The 23,918-nt window shown below is 41.1% G+C and overlaps 2 protein-coding genes across 3 annotated transcripts in view; both read right to left on the reverse strand.

Annotated features, from left to right (window-relative positions):
- SLC35D2 (solute carrier family 35 member D2) overlaps positions 1-638 on the reverse strand; it is a 39,089-nt gene extending 38,451 nt beyond the window's left edge. The window contains exon 1 of the mRNA XM_033123612.1: positions 448-638. Within this exon, the coding sequence (XP_032979503.1) occupies positions 448-593 (146 nt within the window). The 5' untranslated portion in view covers positions 594-638. The remainder of the gene's footprint in view (positions 1-447) is intronic.
- Positions 639-2,654: 2,016 nt separating this feature from the next.
- ZNF367 (zinc finger protein 367) lies at positions 2,655-23,443 on the reverse strand. 2 transcript variants are annotated; one of them, XM_033124054.1, is made up of 5 exons: positions 22,525-23,443; positions 11,413-11,566; positions 8,869-8,988; positions 8,279-8,417; positions 2,655-5,171 (listed from the first exon to the last, which is right to left on the reverse strand). In XM_033124054.1, exons 1-5 carry the CDS (start codon positions 22,921-22,923, stop codon positions 4,949-4,951), a joined length of 1,035 nt encoding a protein of 344 aa, XP_032979945.1. In that variant the 5' UTR covers positions 22,924-23,443; the 3' UTR covers positions 2,655-4,948. The 2 variants fall into 2 exon arrangements, with proteins under 2 accessions (XP_032979945.1, XP_032979946.1); XM_033124055.1 differs by having other exon boundaries at positions 11,413-11,563; positions 22,525-23,438.
- Between the last annotated feature and the right edge of the window lie 475 nt (positions 23,444-23,918).

Genomic DNA, 23,918 nt, shown 5'->3' on the forward strand with positions numbered 1-23,918 from the left:
GTATAAAGAAACATTCACTTGTTTCAGCACATCGGTGCGTTTGAAAGCGTTGGGATGTAGCACTACAGAAGCACAACTACGCGGTGTCCTGCGGAAGTATCAGAGAAGAATGACTTTGTTAGGTTGTGGTTGGGTTTTTATAGCGCTACGAAGGTCCAGGCCCAACGAAAACGTGGTCAAGGTGTGGAGCACCCAGCCATGCACGTTAGCACAGGGACTCCTGCTATCGGTCCCCACCGCCCGCTGACCCAGGCGCGCGGCCTTAGTGCACAGATGGCAAGGGCAGCCCCACCGCTCCCTACGCCCCCGACCCCGGGGGCCTCGCGAATCCAGCCAGCCCCTGCGGGCCAGCGTGGCGCCGGGAGCGGGAAGGTGCCGGGTCAGGTCGCCGCCGAGCTGCAAGGCGCCCCCCGCGGACCCCACCCGGAACCCTGGTGCCCTCCTCACCCGTAAGTAGTCAGCAGCGCCTTGTTGACCAGCACGATGAGGAAGGAGCAGGTTCCGTAGAAGAGCGCCGACAGCGGTTGGGCCATCCCGGAGGGCAGCCGGGCGGAGGCAGGGTCAGCGCCCGCGCCGTCGTCCTGGCGGGTCATGTCCAGCGCCCGCTGCCCGCCATCCGCCAGGGCTGCACTCCGGCGGCCCCGCCCCGCCCCAGTTCCGTCCCCGCCCCCGGCTGCCCTGAGAGGGCGCGGCCGAAACAGGAAGGGCCTCGGCGCGAACTGCAAGTGCCGGGACACGCTCCCCCCTAGCACCCCAGAGCTGTGGGTGCGGGAGGAGTTTGTCCTCATAAGTTCACTGAGTCTAAGCAACTCCTGTGACTCTCTAAAGGGGGATCAGAAACGGATTTGGGAGTTAAAAAGCCCTACCTTCTTCTAGACTGCTCACTTGGGAAGAAACGCTTCAGTTACGTCTTAAGAGTTGGTTTTGGTTTTGTTTTCTACTTTTTTTAACGTATAATTTACATACAATAAAATGCAGGTTTGCGGAGTCCTCAGTGTAATTCTGACAAATGCATACACCCAGGTAACCCCCAAATCAAAAGATTTTCATTACCCCAGAAAGTGCCCTTTGTACCCCAAAGAAGTCAATCCCAACTCATTCTGATTCTATTGCGGTTGGTTAGATTTGCCCTTTCTAGAATTTCATATGAGTATTTTTTTAAGGCTTTTTTCGCTCCATTTTTCTTATTTTTGCGATTCGTCCATGTTGTTTCTTTTAATTATTGAGTAGTACCACAATTTGTCAATCCATTCTCTAGTTAATAGGCATGTTGGTTGTCTCCACTTTAGGGATATTATAAAAAATGTCCCATAAACATTCGTGTACGAATTCTTGCGTGAACTGAACGTGTCTTCATTTCCCTTTCGCAAGTACCTATGAGTGGAATGGTTGGGGTAAGGTGAGTGCAAAGTCTCAAGGCTTTCCTTGCGTCTGGGTGCTTTCTAGCAGGTTCTCTCCTTACCCGGGGGCCCATTTACTACATACTGGGGTAACAACTAAGCATCCGTGTGTGTTCACCTTAATTGAAGGAGAGCCTCCCAGGACTGCCTACTCTGACCAGAGTCCACCTGTTTTAGCATTGTTTTCAAGTTTCCCATATTTTCATTCTAAATTATTAACTTTAAAAATCCGAAATCTTCAGCTTTTTAGAAAAGCTGAAGATTTCAAGTTAAATAGATGTTTGAGCCTAATTATATCCATGCCATAGAACTGTTTTTCTGTTGTAGGCATTGACCCAGTATTTTCAGCACTGGTAAGAACTAAAGCAGAACTTTTGATAAATAACTAAAACTAAAAAAGCCAGAAAGGAGTCCACATTTCCCAAAACAAGAAAACAAACACACATAAGATGGCTTTAAAATAGAAAATGAATTCTTATGCAAGCTGAACTAAAAAATCTGAACTTTGAAGTCATTTTGGTTAATTTCCTCAAAAAGATCAACTAAGTTTCCAGTGAGTCTCCAAATAAGTTTTGACTGCAAAAGAATAGTCACTTTTAATGACAGCCTTAATCGTATTTGCATTTAATTTGCTTCTGTGTACACACTTCCAAGACCTTAGGTCGATGTCAAAGTCTCATCTTTACTTTTTAAATGACAACTCACAACTAAAGAGTTGCTTGTGAAATCGTACAAAGCCTGGATGGGCTGAACCTTGCCATTTCGAGTACAAGACTAAAGATATACCAAAAATAACTAATGAAAAAATTACACCGATTTGCTTAACTCAGAAAAGTAAATAGGTCCTGAGTGGATTCTTCAGGTGACCCCAGGTTCAACATATCCTGAGTATAAGTACAATGAAATCCCATTCCTGATTCCGCTGTTGTAAAGCCTGCAATGGGCTTACAATACTATCTACACCCATGTATTTTTAACACTGTAACAATGAACCAGATAAAGAAGTTAGGTGAATATCTATAATCTAAAAGGACAAATTTTAAAGTTAAGAAAAAGCAATTCACACTTATGGTTCCAAGTAGGCTAAAAAGATGCCTGGGATGAGGCTGGAATGAAATATAAAACTTACCAAACTAATGATAGAAGAATGTAGGGCGGTAGGTGACATTTCTTTTTAATTTTTTATATCAAGGTTGTTATATATTTGATAGGAAAACATTATAAAGGGTTCAAGAATGAACATGTACTTTAAACTGTAAATTAAAATAAAATTTTATTCAAAGCATCTTTTAAAATTACAGCATGTTTATTCTTATGCTGTTAACTCTGCCAAACTACAACTTAGCCATAGAAGCATAAAACACTTCAAAATTTTGAATGTAAACCACATTTTTAAAACAAAAAGCAGTCTTAACACACCTCAAATTTTAAATGCCAATGTATTTTGTCCAAGTATATAGCTTATACCAAAAAAAGAACATTTTAAATATTTCTATAGTAAATAGTTGTAATAATTTCTTAAACTTTCAATCATACAAATAAAAAGTGTTTGTGAATATAACTATTATAGCTGACAAAAGCTGACCAGAGAAATAAAAACCCTTACTTTTTAAGGCCTTAAATTTTATTATATTTGAATTCACAAGGATTTGTATTTTTTAAATTCTTACTGCCCTTCCTTATGTAATTTCATCAAATTTTAAATTTCCCAAAACTGATGAGTATTGCTATTTAGTTCTTTAAGTCATATTTGAGAGGAAAACTTCTAGAGAAAATGTTGACACCTATACCAAGAAAATTCAATGCTATAGTCTCTTACTGTCTTTATAAGTGCTCCAAGTTCTATATATCAGATTACAAACAAAATTCTTAGACCATTACAAATATAAATTTTCTTATTAAAAAAATCCTTCAAGATTTGTGATTTACGACACAGAGGATTACATTTGTAAGGTACGTCCTCATCATACACATCATTTGTTACTATCATCTTTCACACTTCTGCCTCTTTTCAAGACATTTACATCCCTCCCCTTTATCGTGGCTACGTATGTGAAACTATTGGTGTACTGCAACACATGGCGATTTGGGGAGAAAGAAGCCTACATTTTAGATAATGTTTAAACGACATCTGTAGGCTACTACTTCAAAAAAAAAAAAAGGCGCTAAAGAGCCCATATTTCCCTCTGTTATTCAGAGGTTTACTCCAATTAAGCAACCTATAAAATTAGCATGCTATGCATGTTTTTAGTTTGTGCTTAAAACAAAAGCTAAAATGATGGAGGTTTATGCCTACATAAGGAGGTGAACCGCTCAGCTCTTGATTTTTCTGTTCATGCCTCAGTACATCAAGTGGTGTTTAAGAGCTTCATCTATTTGGAAAAATGGTTTCAAACCACCACACAAGTTAACACACTTGCAGTTAAAACTATGCCAGAAGCCTACTTATTTGAGTAGCTAATATTTTTCTGCAGTGTTTAACTGATAGCTAAATTTAGTGAGCACAAAATAGCTTGGCATGTTATTCTGAAAAGCAAGAAGGTGGCTTTATGCCCTGAAAATATAAATAGAAGGCTTCCATTTGCTAATAATTCTAAACAAGCAGTACAATTAAAATTTAGTGTTTGCTAACAAAAGATCTAAAACAGTTTACTACAAAACAACCCTGTAGATGCCCTTTCATCCATAAAAATCCAAGTGCCAAATCTCCATACAGGGCCCATAATATTTAAAAAAAACAAAAAACCCAATTACTAGGCTACCAGACTTTGCAAGATTAATCACTCAATTTCAGCAAATGAGAAATATGAAATGTGCAAAAGTTCCCAAGTTAACAAGTGAGGGATGACAAGTGCTTTTCAAACCTGAACACCATAATAAGTTGTAAAGCCTTGGAAAGATAGAATAAGACTGATTTTACTCCAATTTTGAAAATTCTATACTATTGTGCATCCTACCAAGATCCTCAAATATCTACTTTTCTTCCAAAGTCCATAACTTAGAACATCTTCCGAAAGTCAGTTTTCCATTTCTCTAGCCTTGTTAGTCACACTATTTTGCAATTAAAACATATATATCTTACACACATATCTCATACTTTCTTGCTTGCTTCAGTGTTTACAGTATTATTAAACATACTAATATACATTGTTAAAAAAATGATCTTATAAATAATCTATTTCAACCTTCTTTGGCTACATGTTTCTGTTTTTTCATGAGTGTCTTATTCAGAAAGTGCTTCCTGTGAGAACTGCTTCCAATGAATGCATTAAACTTGCAAAATCTAGCTTCCCACAATATGTAGTTTCCTACCCTGTACTATACGTCCCATATTTACAAAATATTTTAAACTTTACAACAACCCATTACCATATAAAAAAAGTGCAATTCTCTCTCACCCCGTATTCTGGGGCAATGACATTCTTCATAAGTTTCTACAGAATAGCAGCCTATAATAAGCAAATAAGGTGCTTAGCTTATGCCCAAGGATCTACTTTAGAAGTACGCCGGGCAGTACTTTTTGTACAGTGGGAGAGGTCCGTGTGCAGCTACTGGCGCAGTGGCGCCCCGGTCAGGTTGGCCAGCTCTATGAGCGCGAGGGCTCCGTGCAGGCGCTCCCGCTGCTCCTGTAGCCGGCGCTGGGCACCACTCTTCTCATCGTCCTCCTCATCAGACTGAAGGTATTCCAGAGGGTCCTGCTGTTCCTGATCTGCCTTCTGAACAAGCTTTCCTTTCAAGGTGGGGGTGCGCTGCTCTCTTGTTTCCCAATACCTATGGGAAATGCATCTGCATTAATTATAGGGTATGCATGATATTTGTTTCTTAATAAAAAAGGTTCTTTACCACAGTATTACATGTGCTTCAGCTTAAAAAGTTATAAAGTGATTTCACATCTATTACATATATTTCCCATTACTAAGGAAACAATTCAAGTTCAAGAAGTTGAGGAACTTGCTCAGATTTCCAAATTCAAAAACTGGCAGTTTAGAGTCTCATTCTCAACTCTCTAACCACATATTTTTGCCATTAAACTATAGCTGCCTTAAAAATCATATGTGAAATGCACTAAAGTATAGAAATAGGAGAACAAATAATTTAGAAACCTATCTATCCTATCCACAGAGGAATGGTGACTTCTGACAGAGTTAACTAGAAGAAATTTTAAGCCCATAAAATATGACATACAGATTAATATCTGTATTACACAGAGCTTATTCAAAAATTTAGGAGCACCACCATTATTCTATTACATAGCCAAATGGCAATTCACAAGAGAAAATGCAAATATCACACCTTTTTGGTAACTAAAGAAATGCATATTTAAATGTCAATACCATTACATCCAAAGATGTCCATACAAAGACTTTTATATTAATGTTCATAATAGCTTTACTTGTAATAGCCAAAAACAACCCAATGCTTGTCAATAGATGAATAAGCAAGTCGAGGCATATCCGTATGGATTACTACCCAGCAATAAAAAGGAATGAACACATGATATATTCAACAACATGGATGAATCTCAAAATAATGTGTGAAAGAAGCCAGACAAACAGGAGAACATACTGTATGACTCCATTTGTATAAAACTCTAGAAAATACAAACTAATTTATGGTGACAGAAAGCAGATCAGTGTTGTTTGGGGAAGGAGGGCCGGAAGGGGTGGGAATGATGGATTCCAAAGGTGCCTGAGGAAACTGTTGGAAGTGATGGGTATGATCACATCTTGATGTGGGTGATGATTTCACAGATGTATACATGTCCAGATGGTACACTTTAAATGTGTACAATTTCTTGTGTATGAATTATACCCCAGGAAAGCTGTTTTTAAAATTACTTACAAAAAGTACAAATACTATTACATTTCAGGAAATCTAGACTACTTAAACTGGAAAAGTGTTGGCAATACTCAGGTATTAAAAAAGAAATGTAAATATTAATACTTCAGGATGACTTGAAAGACAACTAGGAAAGGAAAATGGCAAAAGATAAGTTTAGCTGGGTCAGCAGGGACCAGGAATGAAGGGCTGTGAATGCCATAGTAAAGGGCTTAGACTTCATACTGGGGATCACATGAACATTTTAGAAAGATCCCTCTGGCAACAGCATGGACAATGGATGGAGAGGGTTGAAGTAGCTGAATTTTAGAGTTTTAAGGAAGTAGAATCCATATGCTGGTCACTGCGTAGATGGAAGAAAGAGAGGATAAAGGATAACCAACAAGTTTCTAGCTTGGGCAAAATTAGAGGTCTGGGGCAGTGGAGGCCAGCCAGCAGGAAGAGCGAGGGAGGAAGTGACGCAACACAAATGTAATCCCTGCCTGGTGGAGCTGACTTGACGGTCAAGCAGGGAAGATAGACACTGAATGAATGAATAAATGAGAGTGTGATGAAGATTTGGAAAGGGAAAATACAGTGTGTTATAAAAGCATCTATTAGGTGAGTCTGACCTTGTTTGTTTTGGGGGTTGGGCAGCAGGTTAGAGAAGAACTTCCTGAAGTGTTGTTAAAACCTAAGTAAGAAATGAAGAAAGAGCCAAGTGGCTAAATGAAAAGGGAAGCGAGCATGTCCCGTGGAGGCAGCAGTGACCACAAAGGTCTGGAAACCACAGGGACAGTGGGCTTGTGTTGAGAAACCAGGAGCCCAGATGGTGGGAAATAGTTGTGTTGCCGGAGGGAGGCAGAGCTCCAGCAGCACAACCAGGTGGTCTAGACTTGACCCCAAGTGCAGAGGAAGCCGATGAAGCTAGGGAGGGGGATGACCAGCTGCTGCTGGTTTCTATGCAAGAGGTGACTTCTTAAATCAAAACATCCTTAGAGAACGCTTTTATACTACCTCCCATGTTGCCATTAAAAAAAATGGGTGCTTTTTGGTACTTTAGAACATCTTTTTATATATATCTACATCTATGTCTACATATACAGGGGTGCCAAAAAAAATGTATACACCTTTTAAGAGATGTTATCTAAGTATTACTTTTCAAAGTTGAATTACAGTAGCAATGTGTAGTATGACATTCGCTCAAAAGATGGTGTTAATCAAATGAATGCTAGTGTCACCATGAGACAGGCAGGACAGTCAAAGAAAATGGCGGAAGCACAGTTGTCATTTGAGGAGCGCAAGACCATTTTGAAGTGGTATGTGAAATTCGAGAACGTTGTGGAAGTACGACGACAATGGAGGCGTGAATATGCAACAGAATCTCCAATATGCCTAACAATTACACGCATTTGTGATAAGTTTGAGACACATGGTACTTACTATGTGAAGAAATTGAAACCGCATGCACAGAGATACAAGTGGACGCTTTGGTCAACGTTGCTCAAGCAGTAGTTTGCAGTAATCAGGAGTGTGTACGCTGATGGGAACCACTTTGAACACCTCATCATTGCAGAAGTCACACGTGACTTGTATTCATCTTTTGTTATCAATATATATTGAGTATTACAATTTTAATACAGTTTTTTCCTTTCTTAAAATGTGTGCACATGTTTTTTGGCGCCCTGTGTATAGGTGGGGGGCATACGGATATATATCCCTATAATACTGAGCACATATCCAATTCTGATATAAAGAAAATGAAGAGGGTTTGCGCTAACAAGTGAAACACAATACCTATCAAACATTCTTTTAAAATGGAGAAAACTCTTGCTTTTAAAATAAACTGTGGTCTGGGCACTCAAGACTAATATCATACAGTAGTTTTCAATCACACACAGATCCTAACAACACTCCTGACAATTCTATGGTTGAAGGAAATAAAGTGCCATTTCAAGTTATTCTATAAAATGTATATAAAAGCAACTTATTTAAAATGAGAGAACTGTCTAAGTCCCAGCATCAGCCCTCCTGCTGGCTCGTGTTGAGGAAAGTCTTACTTTGCCAACCACTCAGCGGCAGCCTGGTTGTCCACAGCCTGGTGCTTACTGAGAGCGTCGGTGGGCTCCTCCCGCTTCAGCCTGGCGTAAGGGTGCTTCGGACAGTGGCGGTTTGCATGGGTGAATCTGCTCAGGCAGCCTTCAAAACACAGAGGGAAACACTCATCAGAACTTGGACATCCAGCAGACATGGAAAACGTTCAGTTTCGCTGGTAACCGAGAAAAGTAAATTAAGATGATGAGAAATCTAGACGATAATATGTATCCTTCAGTTTAATAGTTAAAAAAGTTTAAAACCCAAGTAAATACCCACTCTAAAGGCTGTATATACTTTTATAGATTTTTCTACCACATGCAACTGGATAGAGTATTTTTAATTGCCCTTTAAGATTTACATCTAAAAAGAATATTTAAAAATCAATTTTTTCCCCAGAAATTGAACATGGATCAAAATTAGCAAGGACGAAAGCTTATGATGTTTTATAAAATCTGGATCAAAAAATCTCTCCTCCCAAAAAATTCAAGCAAAAGATATTTTAACTACCAACTCACAACTAGTTATTACATAAACTTAACTCCTAACACCATACCATTTTCTGAACAAACAAAAGGTTTCTCTCCGGTGTGAAGGCGCTGATGCGTTTTAAGCTGTCCACTTTGAACAAAGGCTTTTCCACAGTCTGGATAGTCACACAGGTAGGGTCTCTCACCTAAGCAGACAGAGTAGATGTTACCTATTATGTCTGAGACAATAAGGAGAGAGGAGGAAGGGGCTGGGGGAGAGAATCAACCTTTCTATAGATCTTGACTCCAAACAATAAAACGATACAGCCTCTATAGAGCTGCAAGTGGAAATGCGAAGAACAGCGCTTGCATGATAGCAAGAAGCTATCCACCTGGAAGCACAACATTTTCTTTAGGCCTTGAGTTTTTAGGTACCCAGGTTCGAATCCTTGAAGCTACTGTCTTCGGCTTCTCCCATATTTTTTCTCCCCATAATCCAAATCACTAGTGCTTGCTGGTTCTTTAAAATGCCGCTCACTCTTACTTCCTCCATCCCCCATTCTCTAAATTTGCTGTTAACTTTCCCTGTCAGACTGGCAGCCCCTCCCACCTAGACAAACCCTGGCTGGCCTCTAGTCAATCCCCTTGCACAGCCCTTACAACATAGCTGGCACAGAACTCTTGCTTTTGTCATGCCAACTACCCCCTAGTCACCCCCAAACACTACTACACTCCTTGGACAAAAGAAAATTATCTGCTGACTTCTAAATGGTCCCCTAAGGTCTGCACTGTAGCTACTGAGTTAGGGAGCTGAGACTCATTCCAGCCAGGAGGCAGTTCCTCATCTTGTTCTATTCCTTGAAAATCTTATCTTCTCTGCCCATTCAAATCTCAGTCCTGTAGGCTCTCAGTGCAACTCCTCCTACCTCCCCCTACCTCCAAATAATTGAGCTCTGCATCCTCGGTTGTTCATGTATCATGGTACTCTCCTTATACAAAGATGCATACTACCTTGTACTCCATTTCATTTCCTATACTTAACACAATGCCAGCTCAAGAAAGTGCTCACAATTAAACTTGTTTCTTTAAAAAATGTTCTTTGATCAACAATTATATACTGGTTCTTCCAGTACGACTCAAAGAACAGTAACTAGTGCTCCTTAAATTTCTCATTACTTAGAAATGTACCAAATGGTTGTGACAGTTGGACACAAGTTAATAAAACACAGGAAATAGGGAGGTTATTTAAAATAGTAAGAGAAAAGTTTTTTATAAAGCACATGCTATTAGAGTTTAACTACACCATGGAGATCTTGGGCTCGGTTCCCCGGCATCTGGCATAGCAGGCCGCGGCCTAGCAGCATCAGGGGACACACAGTGGGTGAGGGTAGGTCAGCACTGGGGCTCAGGGATCTTTTCCTCATGCCACATGGCCTTTAATCTTATCTACACTGGCAACGTGTGGCAATGGCCTGACCATCTCAGTTTAGACTAGGCGCATTTCAGGTAATGGAGAGCCCCACGTGCTACTGTGACGGCCAGCATAGTTCTAGACTTCAGAGTATGAGAGGTTGTAGGCAGTGGTATTTGGTTTTTGGTGAACTGGTTCCTGATATGTAGGTTGGCCAATAAGGGAACGCGTATGGTCAGGCAAGTTAAGAAAGTTTATTAAGAGAAAGTCTATTTTATTAAGAGAAAGTCTATCTGGCTGAACAAAGACAGCTACAGCCCGGGGTGCATGTCTAAAGGAGACTTGCAGCCCCGAAGGAGGGAGTGAGGAGGGTTTTATAGGGGCTGTGCTGCCAGGGTAGCATTGTTTGAACAGAAAATACTGACTGCCTGTAAGCCAGTAGATGTTTTGTGGCGTTTTCTGTAATCGCAAGTTTGGCTCTGTCTACAGGTGTAGGCCAACAGACATTTTGTTGTTTTCTTGCAGACATGGCTCTGTCTGTAAGTCAAGGTCTCTGAGACCTAACATTCAGAGACTTAACATTAAGTCAAGGTCTCTAACATTCAGAGACCTAACATTTTCCTCATCTGTAAATTATTGGATACCATTATTAGAACCATAAGATTCCTTCTGAGGCCACCGTTGTCTGTGGAAAGAACAAGGGCTCTCTCTGTATTATTTTTTTCATTCTCCATATGGTATTTAAAATGCAAGTATAATTTCTCTACACAAATAAAGATGTATGATACATTTGGGATACATTTAATTCTGAAAAATTATACTTCACCTTAGATTTAATGGCACACTGAAGACTCTAGAAATTCTATTAAAAACTTGACAATTACTATTTTAATATTTGGCCTACAAATCAGCTTAAACAATTATACATACAAGTTAACGGTGTATCAAGTAAAAATCAGATAGGTAGAAGAATAGAACTAAATATAGCAATAACATTCCCATGACAACTAGATACCGTGATAACTGAAAGTCACATGGTATCAAAGTTCAGAAAGCATCCCTCTCCACCAAAAAAGAAACTGACTACACAGTGTCTGCTTTTAAAAACTTTACAATAAGGAAATATAAGGCAACTAAAAAATTAATTTATAAGCCTGAATATTAAATCAGCTTTCAGGTAAGTATTATTTTTGGCATTCTCTAAATTTGCTCAACTTACCTGTATGAGTTCTTTTGTGAGCCTGGAGCGATTTCTCCCGTGGAAACACCCTATTACAGATGTTACAACGGATTCTGCTGGACGAATGCTCTCCTTCATTTATTAAATCACGGACGGTGTCTGCTCTGGGTCTACCACGTCGGATTCCATCCTGCTAACAATTGCATAAATATTAATATAATTTCATGGACTCCACTCATTAAAGCAAAATATCATAGCAAATAATTTTTTAAATCTTTCTTGAGAGCTTGTTTGGAGATTCTAGCAAGGGAGTCCAGCTACTCGTATACACTTGACCGAAGAATGGTCTTCTCCTCTATTGGCGAAGGTCGTCCTCTTCAACCCAGCGTGCAGCTTGGGGAGGGACGCACATGGAGCAGTGAGGGAGGAAGGAGCCACCTGCCCAGCCAGCCAGATCAGCCAAATCAACCCTGGCGATCAATGGAGTGACAGAAGTCGTAGCCAGACAGCCCTCACATCCAAATATTTCTTGAGTGACATCACCAAAAATGATAGAACATGCAGTTCCAAGGACCCATCTCTCCACAGATCACTGAAAAATCAGGCTGTCAGAATCAGTTTTGTCACAACTCCAGAAAATAGAGCTTTACAGCAACTCAGCGAACACTGAATCAAGAAAAAAGCAACTTAAAACAGTAGGAAAGTTTTGCAGCATTTTTTTTAACTTGGCCTTACCCCTCCCGCTCCCCCACAGTGGTCTTAAAAATAGCATCTTTCATTCTCAGTGTGGGAACCCAGTCCCTGGTTCCAGAGAGGGAAGAGCTGACCTTATTATGAAAAAATTGTGTTTGTCTGTTTTGACCTGTCTGGGGCTTCCTAAAGATCTGAGGCAAGGTCCTTCTCTTTGTTTTCCCTAACTTAGAACTCTCAGGGTAGAAAAGCCGCTACACAGAGGGCACTACTCAAAACACTTGTAAGGCAAATGACAACTTGCTGCCACCTGGTACAAAAGAATTCAACTGAGGCAAGCAGATATGCCAAAAGCTGAGAGAATAAGCTTGGAAGAGAGTTTCTATGGGAAATTAGGACATTGAAAAGTGCCCATAAATCCTAAAGATAGAAATTTAGAAAGCCAAACCCTTTCCCAGGGCAGAAAGCATGCTCAGAAAAGATCTGAAAAGACCCTAAGCTTTCGCCTCTGGCTGATCTTAGGCTCAGCACAAGCAGAAAGTGAAGGCTAAGGCAGAGCTGTACAGTCTGGCTAAGCACTGAAGGAGAGCTACAGCACAGAGCCATTCTTCAAAAACTAGAAGTTCTTCCCCTTTCTTTTTTTGGGTCCAGGAATTCAAGGAGATCTCTCTCAAAATATGAGCTGCCCACAAACTAAAGAAACAGACTTTAGAAAACAAACACAACAAAGAATAGAGTTTACAAAAATAGTCAAGAAAAGTCACTAAACAAACAACTGGAACCCACAGCACACACAAAAAACAAACTCTGAGGAGAAGAATCTGATTTCCAGAGTTACTACATTATAATATTCAAACCATCCAGATTTCAACAAAATATTACAAAGCATGCAAAGAAACAATAGTACGGTCCATACAGAAGGAAAACTAATAGAAACAGATCACGAGGAAGCAGACATTGGAGTTACTAGACAAAGACTTTAAATAAACTATCTTAAATATGCTAAAAGAGGTCATGGAAACCATGGACAAAGAAAAAAAGGAAACTAGGAGCACACTGTTTCAACAATTAGAGAATACCAATAAAGAAACAGAAATTATTTTTTAACAGCTAGAATTCCTGGAGCTAAAAAGTACAATAACTGAAATGAAAAACTTCACTAGAGAGTTTTAATGGCAGATTTGAACTGGCAGGAAAAAAAGAATCAGCAAATTTGAAGTCAACTGAAATTATCCAGTCTGAGGAAAAGAAAGAGAAAGAATGAACAGACCCTAGAATGCCTATAGGACATCAAATGTTTCAGTCTGTTCAGGCTACTATAACAAAATACAACAGACTGGCTAACTTACAAACAACAGAAATTTATTTCTCATAGATCTGGAGGCTGGAAAGTCCAAGATTAAGGTGCCAGCACGATCAGAAAAAGGTGCTCTTCCTGGTTCACAGCCAGGGCCTTCTCACTGTGTCCTCACATGGCAGAAGGGGAAAAGGATCCCTCCAGAAGCTCTCGGCTAAAGGCACTAATTTACATTTATGACAGCTCCCGCGACCTAAGCATTTCCCAAAGCATCTCCCAACATCATCATCTTTGGAGGTCAAGACCTCAATACATGAATTTTTAAGGGGGACACAACACCACGTATAACAACATACACATAACTGGATGCCCAGAAGGCAAGACAGAAAGGGGCAGAAAGAATATTTAAAGGAATAATGGCTGCAAATTTCCCAAATTTGATAAGACACAAGTCTAAACATCCAAGAAGCTCAATGAACTTCAAAAAGAATAAACACAGAGTGTGTATTCAAAAAGATACACACTGAGACACATTAAATCAAACTATTAAAGGACAAAAAGAGAATCTTGAAAGCAGCAGGAGAAGCAATTCATCACATATGAGTCCACAAATAAGATTAACAGCTGATTTCCCAGGAGAAACTATAGAAAGCAGTGGGACGACATGTTTAAAGAGCTGAAAGGAAAAAAAAGTCAACCAATAATCTTATACTCAACAAAATTACCCTTCAAACTGAAGAAATTAAGCATTCCCATATAAACGAAAGCTAAGAGAGTTCATTGCTCGGAGAACTGCCCTACAATAAATCTAAAGGGAGTTCTTCAGGCAGAAATGAAAGGATAATAACTCAATAACTAGACAATAACTCAAAGCCATACAAAGAAATAAAGAACACCAGTCAAGCTAACTACACAAGCCAGAATTATTGTATTTTTGGCTTGTAACTCTTCTTTTCTTTCCTATATAAAAGACATATGCCAAATGTACAAAAAAAAATCTAAATCTATATTAGCAGTAACACAATATAAGAAAGTGTAGTTTGTGACAACAATAACAAAAAGGGGGAGGGACAGAGCTTTTGTATACTATTAAAGCTACGGTTGTATTGATTCAAAATAGATTGTTTACATTTAAGAGGTTAATTGAAATTCCCAGGTTAACCATTAAAAATAAACAAAAGGAATAAAAATGGTACACTACAAAAAAATCAGTTAAACAAAAAAGAAGATAATAATGGAGGAATTGAGAAACAAAACAAGTATATAACATGTAGAAAACACATAGCAAACTGGCTGAAGTAAATTCTTCTTTATAAGTAATCACTTTAAATGTAAATAGATTAAATTCTCCAGTTAAAAGGTAGAGATTGGCAGAATGAATTTTTTAAAAAAAACAAACTATGATCCAACTGTATGCTGTCTATAAGAGACTCACTTTAGATCCAAAAACACAAATGGGGTGGCCGGTTGGCTCAATGGTTAGAGCACAGTGCTCATAACACCAAGGTCACCAGTTCGATTCCCACATGGGCCAGTGAGCTGCGACCTCCACAACGTGACCTGGAGCTGAGCTGCACCCCCGACAACTAGATTGAGGATGACTTGGAGCTGATAGATCCTGGAGAAACACACTGTTCCCCAATATTCCCCAATAAAAATTAAAAAAAAAAAAAAAAGAAAAAAAAAACACAAATAGGTTAAAAGTGAAAGGATGGAAAAAGAAGCAATTATCCACACATACATACCTAACAACAGTGCCCCCAAACAATATGAAGCAAAAGTGGCAGAACTGAAGGGAGAAAGAGACAGTTCAAAAATAGCTGGAGACTTGGGGTGGACGGGTGGCTCAGTTGGTTAAAGCACGGGCTCTCAACCACAAGGTTGCCAGTTCAACTCCCGCAAGGGATGGTGGGTTGCACCCCCTGCAACTAACAGCAACTGGACCTGGAGCTGAGCTACGCCCTCCACAACTAAGATTGAAAGGACAAGAAATTGACTTGGAAAAGTCCTGGAAGTACACACTGTTCCCCATTAAAGTCCTGCTCCCCTTCCCCAATAAAATCTTAAAAAAAAAAAAAAATAGCTGGAGACTTTCACTTCTATGTAATGGACAGGACAGCTAGATAGGTCAACAAAGATATGGAAGACTTCAACAACACTATAAATCAACTACACCTAACAGATATATATAGAACATTCCACACAAAAACAGCAAAATATACATTTTTTTCTCTAGTGGACGTGGAACATTGCCCAGGATAGACCATACATTAGGCCACAAATCAAGTATCAATAAATTTTAAAAGATTGAAATCATCCAAAGTATCTTCCCTGACACATATGGAATAAAACTATAAATCAATAACAGAAAGAAAACTGGAAAATTCACGAATATATGGAAATTAGATAACACACTCTTAAACAGCCAATGTGTCAAAGAAGAAAGCACAAGGAAAATTGGAAAATACTTCAACATGGATGAAAACAAAAACAACATATCAAAATTTGTAGGATATAGTTCTTGGATTGGAAGACAATAAAAGACAGCAATGCTACTCAAACTGACCTGCAGATTCAATGCAATCCCTATTATAATTCCAAAGCCTTTTTCTGCAGAAATGGAAAAAACAATCCTCCACTTATATGGAATTGCAAGAGGATCCAAACAGCCAAAACAATATTTAAAAAGAACAAAGCAGAACAACTCACATTGCCCTATTACAAAATTACCACAAAGCAACAGCAATCAAGACACTGCATAAGGAAAGACATATAGACCAATGAAATAGAACTGAGTCAACAAATAAACCGTTCTATCTATGGCCAATTGATTTTCAAGAAGGGTGCCAAGAACACTCAGTGGGGAAAGAATACTCTATTCAAAAAATGATTCTAAAACAACTGGATTTCTATATGTAAAAGAATGAAGTTGGACCCCTATCTCACATAATATATTTAAAAAATTAACTCAAAATGCATCATACATGAAAATGTCAGAGCTAAAACCATAATACTCTTAAAAGAAAACAGGGCTAAGTCTTCTTGACCTTGTATTTGGCAATGGATTCTGATATGGCACCAAAAACATAAGCAACAAAACAATAAATAATGGGAGATATTTGCAAATCATGTATCTGATAAGGGTCTAGCTAGCATCCAGGATATGTAACTTATACAACTCAAGAACAAAAAGACAATCCAATTAAACTTTTGGCAAAGGAATTGAATAGACATTTCTCCATAGTAGTTATACAAATGGCCAGCCAGTCCCTGAAAAGATGCTCAACACCATTAGTCATTAGGGAAATGCAAACCAAAACCACAATGAGGTCAATTATACCTCAATAAGTCTCAAAAAAAAAAATAACGAGATACTATTTCATATCAACTAAGTTATATTTTTAAAAACAGGATAATAAGTAGAAAATAAAAGTGCTCTTTGGTAAGACTGTGGAGAAATTGGAACCTTCATACATTGCTGGTAGGATTGTAAAGTAGTTCAATCACTGGAAAAGTCTGACAGTGTGGTACAATGTACATATACATATACAACAAAATGTTATTACGTAAACCACAGAAATGATACATGCTAAAAGGTGGATGAAGCTAAAAAACATTATGCCAAGTGAAAAAAGCCAGACAGAAAAGGCCACATATTGTATGATTCCATGTAATGAAACATCCAGAATAAGTCCATAGAGACAGAAAACAGATTGGTGTTTTCCAGAGACTAACTATAGAGAGGGGAATAGGGAGTGACCACTTAATGGATACAGGGCTTTCTTTTGGGGTAATGAAAATGTTTGGAATTTGAATTAGGCAGTGGTTGCATAACACTGTGAATTACTAAATGTTACTAAATTATGCTTCAAAATGGTTAATTTTGTTATGTGAATTACAGCTCAATTAAAAATAACTAAGGAAATCTGAATATACTATGGACTTTAGTTAATAACAATGTATCAACTAAGTTCATTAATTGAAATAAATGTACCATACTAATGTAAGATGTTAGCAACAGGGGAAACTGGGTATATGGTTTATGGGAACTCTCTGTAGTATCTTAACATTCCTATACAGAAGCTCTAGTCTTTCTTGATAAAATTGTTCACCCAGCATCAGCAAAGAGGGATCTAACCACAAGTAAAAATAGAGACTCCGTTGCCATCGTTTATTGAGTCACAGTAAATGTATGGATTGTTACTGGTTATGGTCATATAATTATTTTAAATGTTTTTTAAAATGCTAAACAAATAAACACAGCATCTATGATCCATAAAAATACCAGGTGACTTTGTTAAGAAAAAAACTGAACATGAAATAAGGTTAATTAAAAACTTTAGTGATACAGCTCCTCTGCCATAAAAGAATCTTTCCCCTAATATTTTTAAATACATAAAAACATACTGTTGACTATTACAGTTTGAAATAACTGATTAGTTAATTAGTATCAAAATTTTAAGATTACCCATTACTATTTTCTATGTTTCTGGTAAAAAAATAAACAAACATGTTTAATAGAGGGAGATATATTTTTTAAAATGTTAACCATTTGGCTGTTTCCCAGCAACTCTAAGATCTTGTTTCAGCCACAAACCACCCATTTATATTTTCCAGATGAGAAACGAAGAGCTAAAAAATACATCTTAGCCATATACAACTAGGCTTTACTAAGTGCATTCTTTGAACTAAAAAAATAAGGCAAAGCAAGTAATCATCTAATGCTCTAAATCAATGAATAGAATTATCTTTTAACCATAATATATAAATAAGCAGTACTACTTAAAAAGGACCATTTTCATTTTGGTCTTAGCAATAAGAAAATGTTTCTAGGTACACTTTGACGATGTACATTTTAACTCATCATCAACCAAGTATACATTAGCCTAAGAGAAAAATCTGGTTGAGACTGTTTGATTTGCAAGAAAAAGTTAACAAGAAATTCTAAGACATCCCATTGCTATTTATGTGGCAACTGTTGCGAAATAAGCTACTAGAAAGAAGCAAAATGATTAAACTGCCAAAAAATGTTTGCATACTTCAGTAAATTTAATTTTTAAAATAGAATTTCAATACCTCCAGAAGGTAGACTGGTGATTTTGAAAGTGTTTTCTAAAATATTTCATGATAAATGTTTTGAGTTTTTAATGTCACTAACTTTAAAATTGTTTAATAAAATTTGGGTTATTTCTCAAGCCACTTAGCACAATGTACACATTTACCTAGGCTTTAGAAAAAGAAACTATAAGTCCTTGACATACTTTTATACAAAGCAAAATTCAAATAAAGTGCTCAAACACAACCTAGAGGGAAAAAAAAAAAACAGGTCTCAGAGGGAGTTGTGTGTACCTTGAAAAGAAAATGCGAAAATGTAATTTATCATATTTCCCTTTCTGAAGTCATGTTTAGTCCAAATTTCCTATGGCTCCCATATCTGCATCCTAACTCTATCCTCCACTTTGACCTATCTGCAAAACTTTCCAAGTCTTAATTTGAATTTATCTAGTATATTGTATATACCCGCATAAAGCATCTCAATTGAGATATGGGTAAATATAAATAGAGTGTATGTCAGAAGTCTACTTGCATTTAGCTTGATGCTAAAAATATAATGAGGGGCCGGCCCCGGTGGCTCAGGGGGTTGGAGCTCCATGCTCCTAATTCTGAAGGCTGCCTGTTCGATTCCCACATGGGCCAGTGGGTTCTCAATCACAAGGTTGTCAGTTCAATTCCTTGAGCCCACAAGGGATGGTGGGCAGCGCCCCCTGCAACTAAAATTGAACACAGCACCTTGAGCTGAGTTGCGGCTGTGCTTCCTGACAGCTCAGTTGGTTGGAGTGTCTCCTCTCAACCACAAGGTTGCCAGTTCCATTCCTGGACTCCCGCAAGGGATGGTGGGTTGTGCCCCCTGCAACTAGAAACGGCAACTGGACCTGGGGCTAAGCTGCGCCCTCCACAACTAAGACTGAAAGGACAACAACTTGAAGCTGAAGGGCACCCTCCACAACTAAGATTGAAAGGACAACAACTTCACTTGGAAAAAAGGCCTGGAAGTACACACTGTTCCCTAATAAAAGTCCTGTTCTCCTTCCCCAATAAATATCTTTAAAAAGAAAAAAAAAAAGGAAAAAATATATATATACATATAAAGTGAACCCCTAAAGTCAATTCACACGTGATATACACAGGAGCATTATCATGTAGGAATTAAGAACAAGGGCTCTGGAAGGTTCCATCAGTTCTGCCATTTACCATATGATGCTAAATACACTTAATCTTGGGGACTCTTTTCTCAAATTCCACCTTCTTCATCGAGTAAACAATGTAAATTAAGTAAGGAATTCACAACACTCAACACAAAGCCTGGAGGTTTGCTGTGCCAGGCAATAAATGGTGGCTACTATGTTAACAAGTTATGTTTAATATGGTGGTAATTACTATGTACTAATCAGTTACGTGTAAGGCTGTGTGCAGTCTAGATGGTTGAAATGTTCAGATGATAGAAAGGGGAAGCGGGATAGGCAGCTGACCAGTCGTGAAGGGTGAATGGTATGAAGCTAAGCACAGAGAAGACAAACCATGCGGGTCTCACAGTGGAGAAGTAACCTCAAGAATGCAGTCTGAGTAGAGGGCACAGGGCACAAGGCGGGGAGGCTTGGGATATCCTATGGCAGAGAGAAATTAGACCAGTTCCCTTCCTTCCCCAAATTCTACAACCTAGGAGAAGATAGTGCTAATGTACAATTATACCCAAGAGTGCTAAGCAATCTTGTGATGAAGGGCCAAAATAAGTGGGTAGATGATGGGTGTTCTCCCACACAGGCAGGGGAGGCAGTGTTGGACAGGAAAAAACGAGAGGAGCAAGAGCTGGGGGGCGGGGGGAGGGTACAGGACTCAGATGCTAATGCCTCCCTTGGGAGCAGAGGCAACAAATAGACAGCAAATGAACACAAATGTTCTCAAACCCACAGCTGTTATTGCCTCTCATCTGCATACTGAGAAGGGGGTAGAGGGGAGCATGTTACTGGCACCACCTTTATTGGAAACGTGCCTCCCATCTTCCCAAAAAGTGAACAAAATCAGTCAACATGATTCCCCCATGATACATGTGGAGATAAAAAACTACCAGCACTTCCCCGAAGCAAAACAAGGGGACTGGGACTCCTTATTTTTAGTCTAGAAAGTACTGATCACAAATCAAACTAGGTAACTTCCTTAAACAAAGGTATGTTCATTCCAGACTCCCCTCTCCCCCAAGATGGGGAAGCTAAATGAGTGAACTTTTGGAGTTGTACTTGGGATTGTTTCATTGATAAAAGGACAAGTGAGAATCAGTTTATTAAAGTTACAATAGGAAATACTGTGAGGAGGAAAAAAATGAAACATAAAAGAGCCTTTTTGTTTTTACATGTTCTCCATCACTTCTGGTGTATTTCACCTCTGAAAAGAGGTGGACAAAGTGGAAATGAAATTCAAACCTATGCATTGTGTAAGCAACTTTTTATAAAGCTTTGTGTGAAGGTAAGTCTGTTTTAGGTCAAAAAGAACATACCTGCAGATTTCATTTGTCTATGATAACATTAATTTTTTTTTTGGATAATCCAAAGTTAGATTCAGTTATAATCAATAATAAATGAAAAATCTTCCACAAGTATTTGTGCATGTGTGCCTTTATGTTGATCAACTATGTACTATAACCTAATATGTTTTCTAGTTTTAAAAAAGGACTAAACATTAAATCCGTTAACACAGAAAAATATCTAGGATACCCACCCAAGTAACGGCTAAGTAAGGGCTACCTAAAGACAGCCAACAAGTGATTGGTCCCTTCAAACTCACTCGGCACTATTATGAATATTTCTACTGCTTGTTCTTTCAAATTTTTACTTTAGTGCAGCTTCAAGAGTTGAAGAGTGTTAAAGCACATAGTTTTACAACTTTATAGTTCTTTAATTACGATGCTATTAGTAACATAAAGTGTATCAATTTCCTCAGGCTCAAACTACACGGAAACTCAACATTTTTGCTACTGCGTGTAAAATGACCAAACTTGTTTCAATTAATAAATACAGTATTTGCCAATACAGATGCACTTATCCACTAGGTGATTTACTTGTTTCATCTTTGGCAAACTGCTTATATTATACAGCCACTAGAATCTGAATAGTAACCTTATATTAGCACCATTCATTCACTACACAACTATGCATTGAACACTTTTATTCAGCATTTACAGTGTACAAGGTTTTAAAGTCGAATAGTCTTTAATAGTCGAAAAGCCGTCCTGTAGTTTACAGTTTATAGAGGCAAGTATTTGTCAGCAGAAGCACCCCGAACACATGCTTCAGGACTAGTAGCCACAGAAATTCAACCATAGTCCCAGCTCTCCCGCTACCTAGCTGTGTGACCTTGGGGAGGTCTTCACCAATCCCCTCTAAGCCTCAGTTGCCTGATCCGTAAAATGTAGGTTTGAATCAGGTAGTCACGTCCTTCCCAGCTCTAAACAGTCTGAGCGCGAGCAATTCGAGGTTAGCGACAACAGCATCCCGTTCCACTGTGCTGTTTGTTCAGCACCTAGCAAAGTAGTAAGCTGGATTAATGAAAGGCGGCGAGGGCCCAACTTTCGCTGCCCAAGATTCCCCGACGTCCCTTCTCACTCTTCCGCTATATCTGCAGGGCATCTTTAGCGGGGCCTGGGCTGGGATATACGCGGTAATGGAGCACAAACTGCGCAGCCCCTTCCCTTCCCACACCCAGAGGAACAGCTCAAGAAGGCAGCCCCTTCCCTCCCTCTTCCTCCAGAGAGAACTCAGCGGTCTGCCCAGGGAATTACAGGGAGGGTTGACACGCCTCCTCCGCAACCCCAGGCTGCGATCCCGTCCCCTGCACCTGCCGGCCGGTCACTCGGATCTGCCTGTCCACTCCCAGCCGGCGTCACGTGGCAGCCGGCCAGCTTCCCCCGCCGGGGCCCGTTTTTTGGCGCGCGGCAGTGACGTAAGTGTCCTGTCACTCGCTACCGCCCCCGCCGCTGCCCCAGCGACCTCCCGTTTTAAACTCGGCCCCGCCCCGCCCGCCGCGTCCGCTGGCGCTGCCGGCTCCCCGGCTGCGCCGTTAACCGTCCGGCTGCCCCGCGCCCCGCCCGCCCACCCGCCCGCGCCGCTCACCTTGAGGTGGCCGCTGTCCGGGCTGCTCGCTTCCTCTTCGTCCTCACCCCCAGAGGCCGAGGGCGGAGGCGCGCCGCGGCCCCGAAGCCCCGGGTGCTGGGCGGCGGCGGCGGCAGGCAAGGCAGTCGAGGCGGCGGCCCCCGCAACCCCGGGGCTGAGCGTCACATTGTGCGCGTTCTCGCCCCAGCGCCACGGGTACACCATAAAGTCGCTGAAGCCGGGACTAGTGGGGATGAGCGGCGGCGGCGGCTCCGGCTCCCCTCCGCCGCTGCACGTGGGCTTGATCGGGGTCGTCCTGATGACCGACACCAGCACCCTCTTCGGGGAGTCGTGGCAGAAGATCACCGGCGGCGGCTGTGGCGGGTTGTCCGCCATCGGCGCCTCCACGCCCCGGATCATCGCCCGGCCCCGATCCGCAGCTCCGGCGGCCGCAGGCAGCAGTCTCTGAACTCGGGTCTGGCCCTTCGCTCCACTCGCCCGCGCTGCACCGAGTCGCTGGCTCTCAGTCCCGCGGGCTCATGGCAGGCGGACGCTTCCCCGAATCCTCCTGCGCGGCCGCCAGTGAAGGAGCGGAGCAGCTTGGTGGGTACCGGGCATCCAGGGCCGGACCCCAACCTCTGGTCAAGCCCGCCCTCCGCTCTTTGTACTCCCCAACGCAGGCTCCAGCGGCGGGAAGCAGCGAGCGGCTTGGCTTGCGGTGACAGAAAAACAGGACTCACGGCGCCGAACCCCCGAAAGTAACAACCTGCCACCGGGGTCCCTACTCGGCTTTTCCCGCGTTACATTTCGCGCCTGGGCGGAACCAATCACTGCGAGGCCCCTGCCGGCTGGCCGCAGCGGCGAGTGACAGACAGCGTGAGCCAATGGCCGGGCCTGAACTTCTGTCTAGCAGAGCGGGGCGGGGCCAGGACAGCGCGCGGGTCCTTTCTGCTGAGCGATTGGCTCTGCTCTTGTATTTTTTTTCTCCCTGGAGGGCCAACTGCGTTCGAAACTCCGGGGGAGCGCGCGACTTCGCCACTAGCCCAGACGCTCTGCCCGTAGCCCCGCCCCCGCCATCCTTCGGCTCGGGTTGTCAGGGGCGGAGGCGCGCAGGGGGGGCGACAGGGTCGGACCGCACGAGAGTTGCTGATTGGACCAGCGTCCGAGGGAGGGCGGGGCCAGGGCGGTCGTTGGTCCGCGTCCGGCCCGCGCGTCCGGCCGCCAGGGCCCTCCCACCTGTGGCTGTTAGACTGCGGTTCCCGCGCGTCCGGAGTTTAAAGGGCTGGGGCCCCGGCCGCACGCTGGACGTTCGGCTCCCGCCACCGGCTCTGCGAGTCCGAGGCCTTCCTACTCCACAAGTTTCCAGTAGATGCCCAAAGGTGCCCAGTTTCTTAACAGGCTTTCATCTGCCCAGC

The sequence above is a fragment of the Rhinolophus ferrumequinum genome, chromosome 12, assembly GCF_004115265.2.
Source record: "Rhinolophus ferrumequinum isolate MPI-CBG mRhiFer1 chromosome 12, mRhiFer1_v1.p, whole genome shotgun sequence".
Taxonomy (NCBI): domain Eukaryota; kingdom Metazoa; phylum Chordata; class Mammalia; order Chiroptera; family Rhinolophidae; genus Rhinolophus; species Rhinolophus ferrumequinum.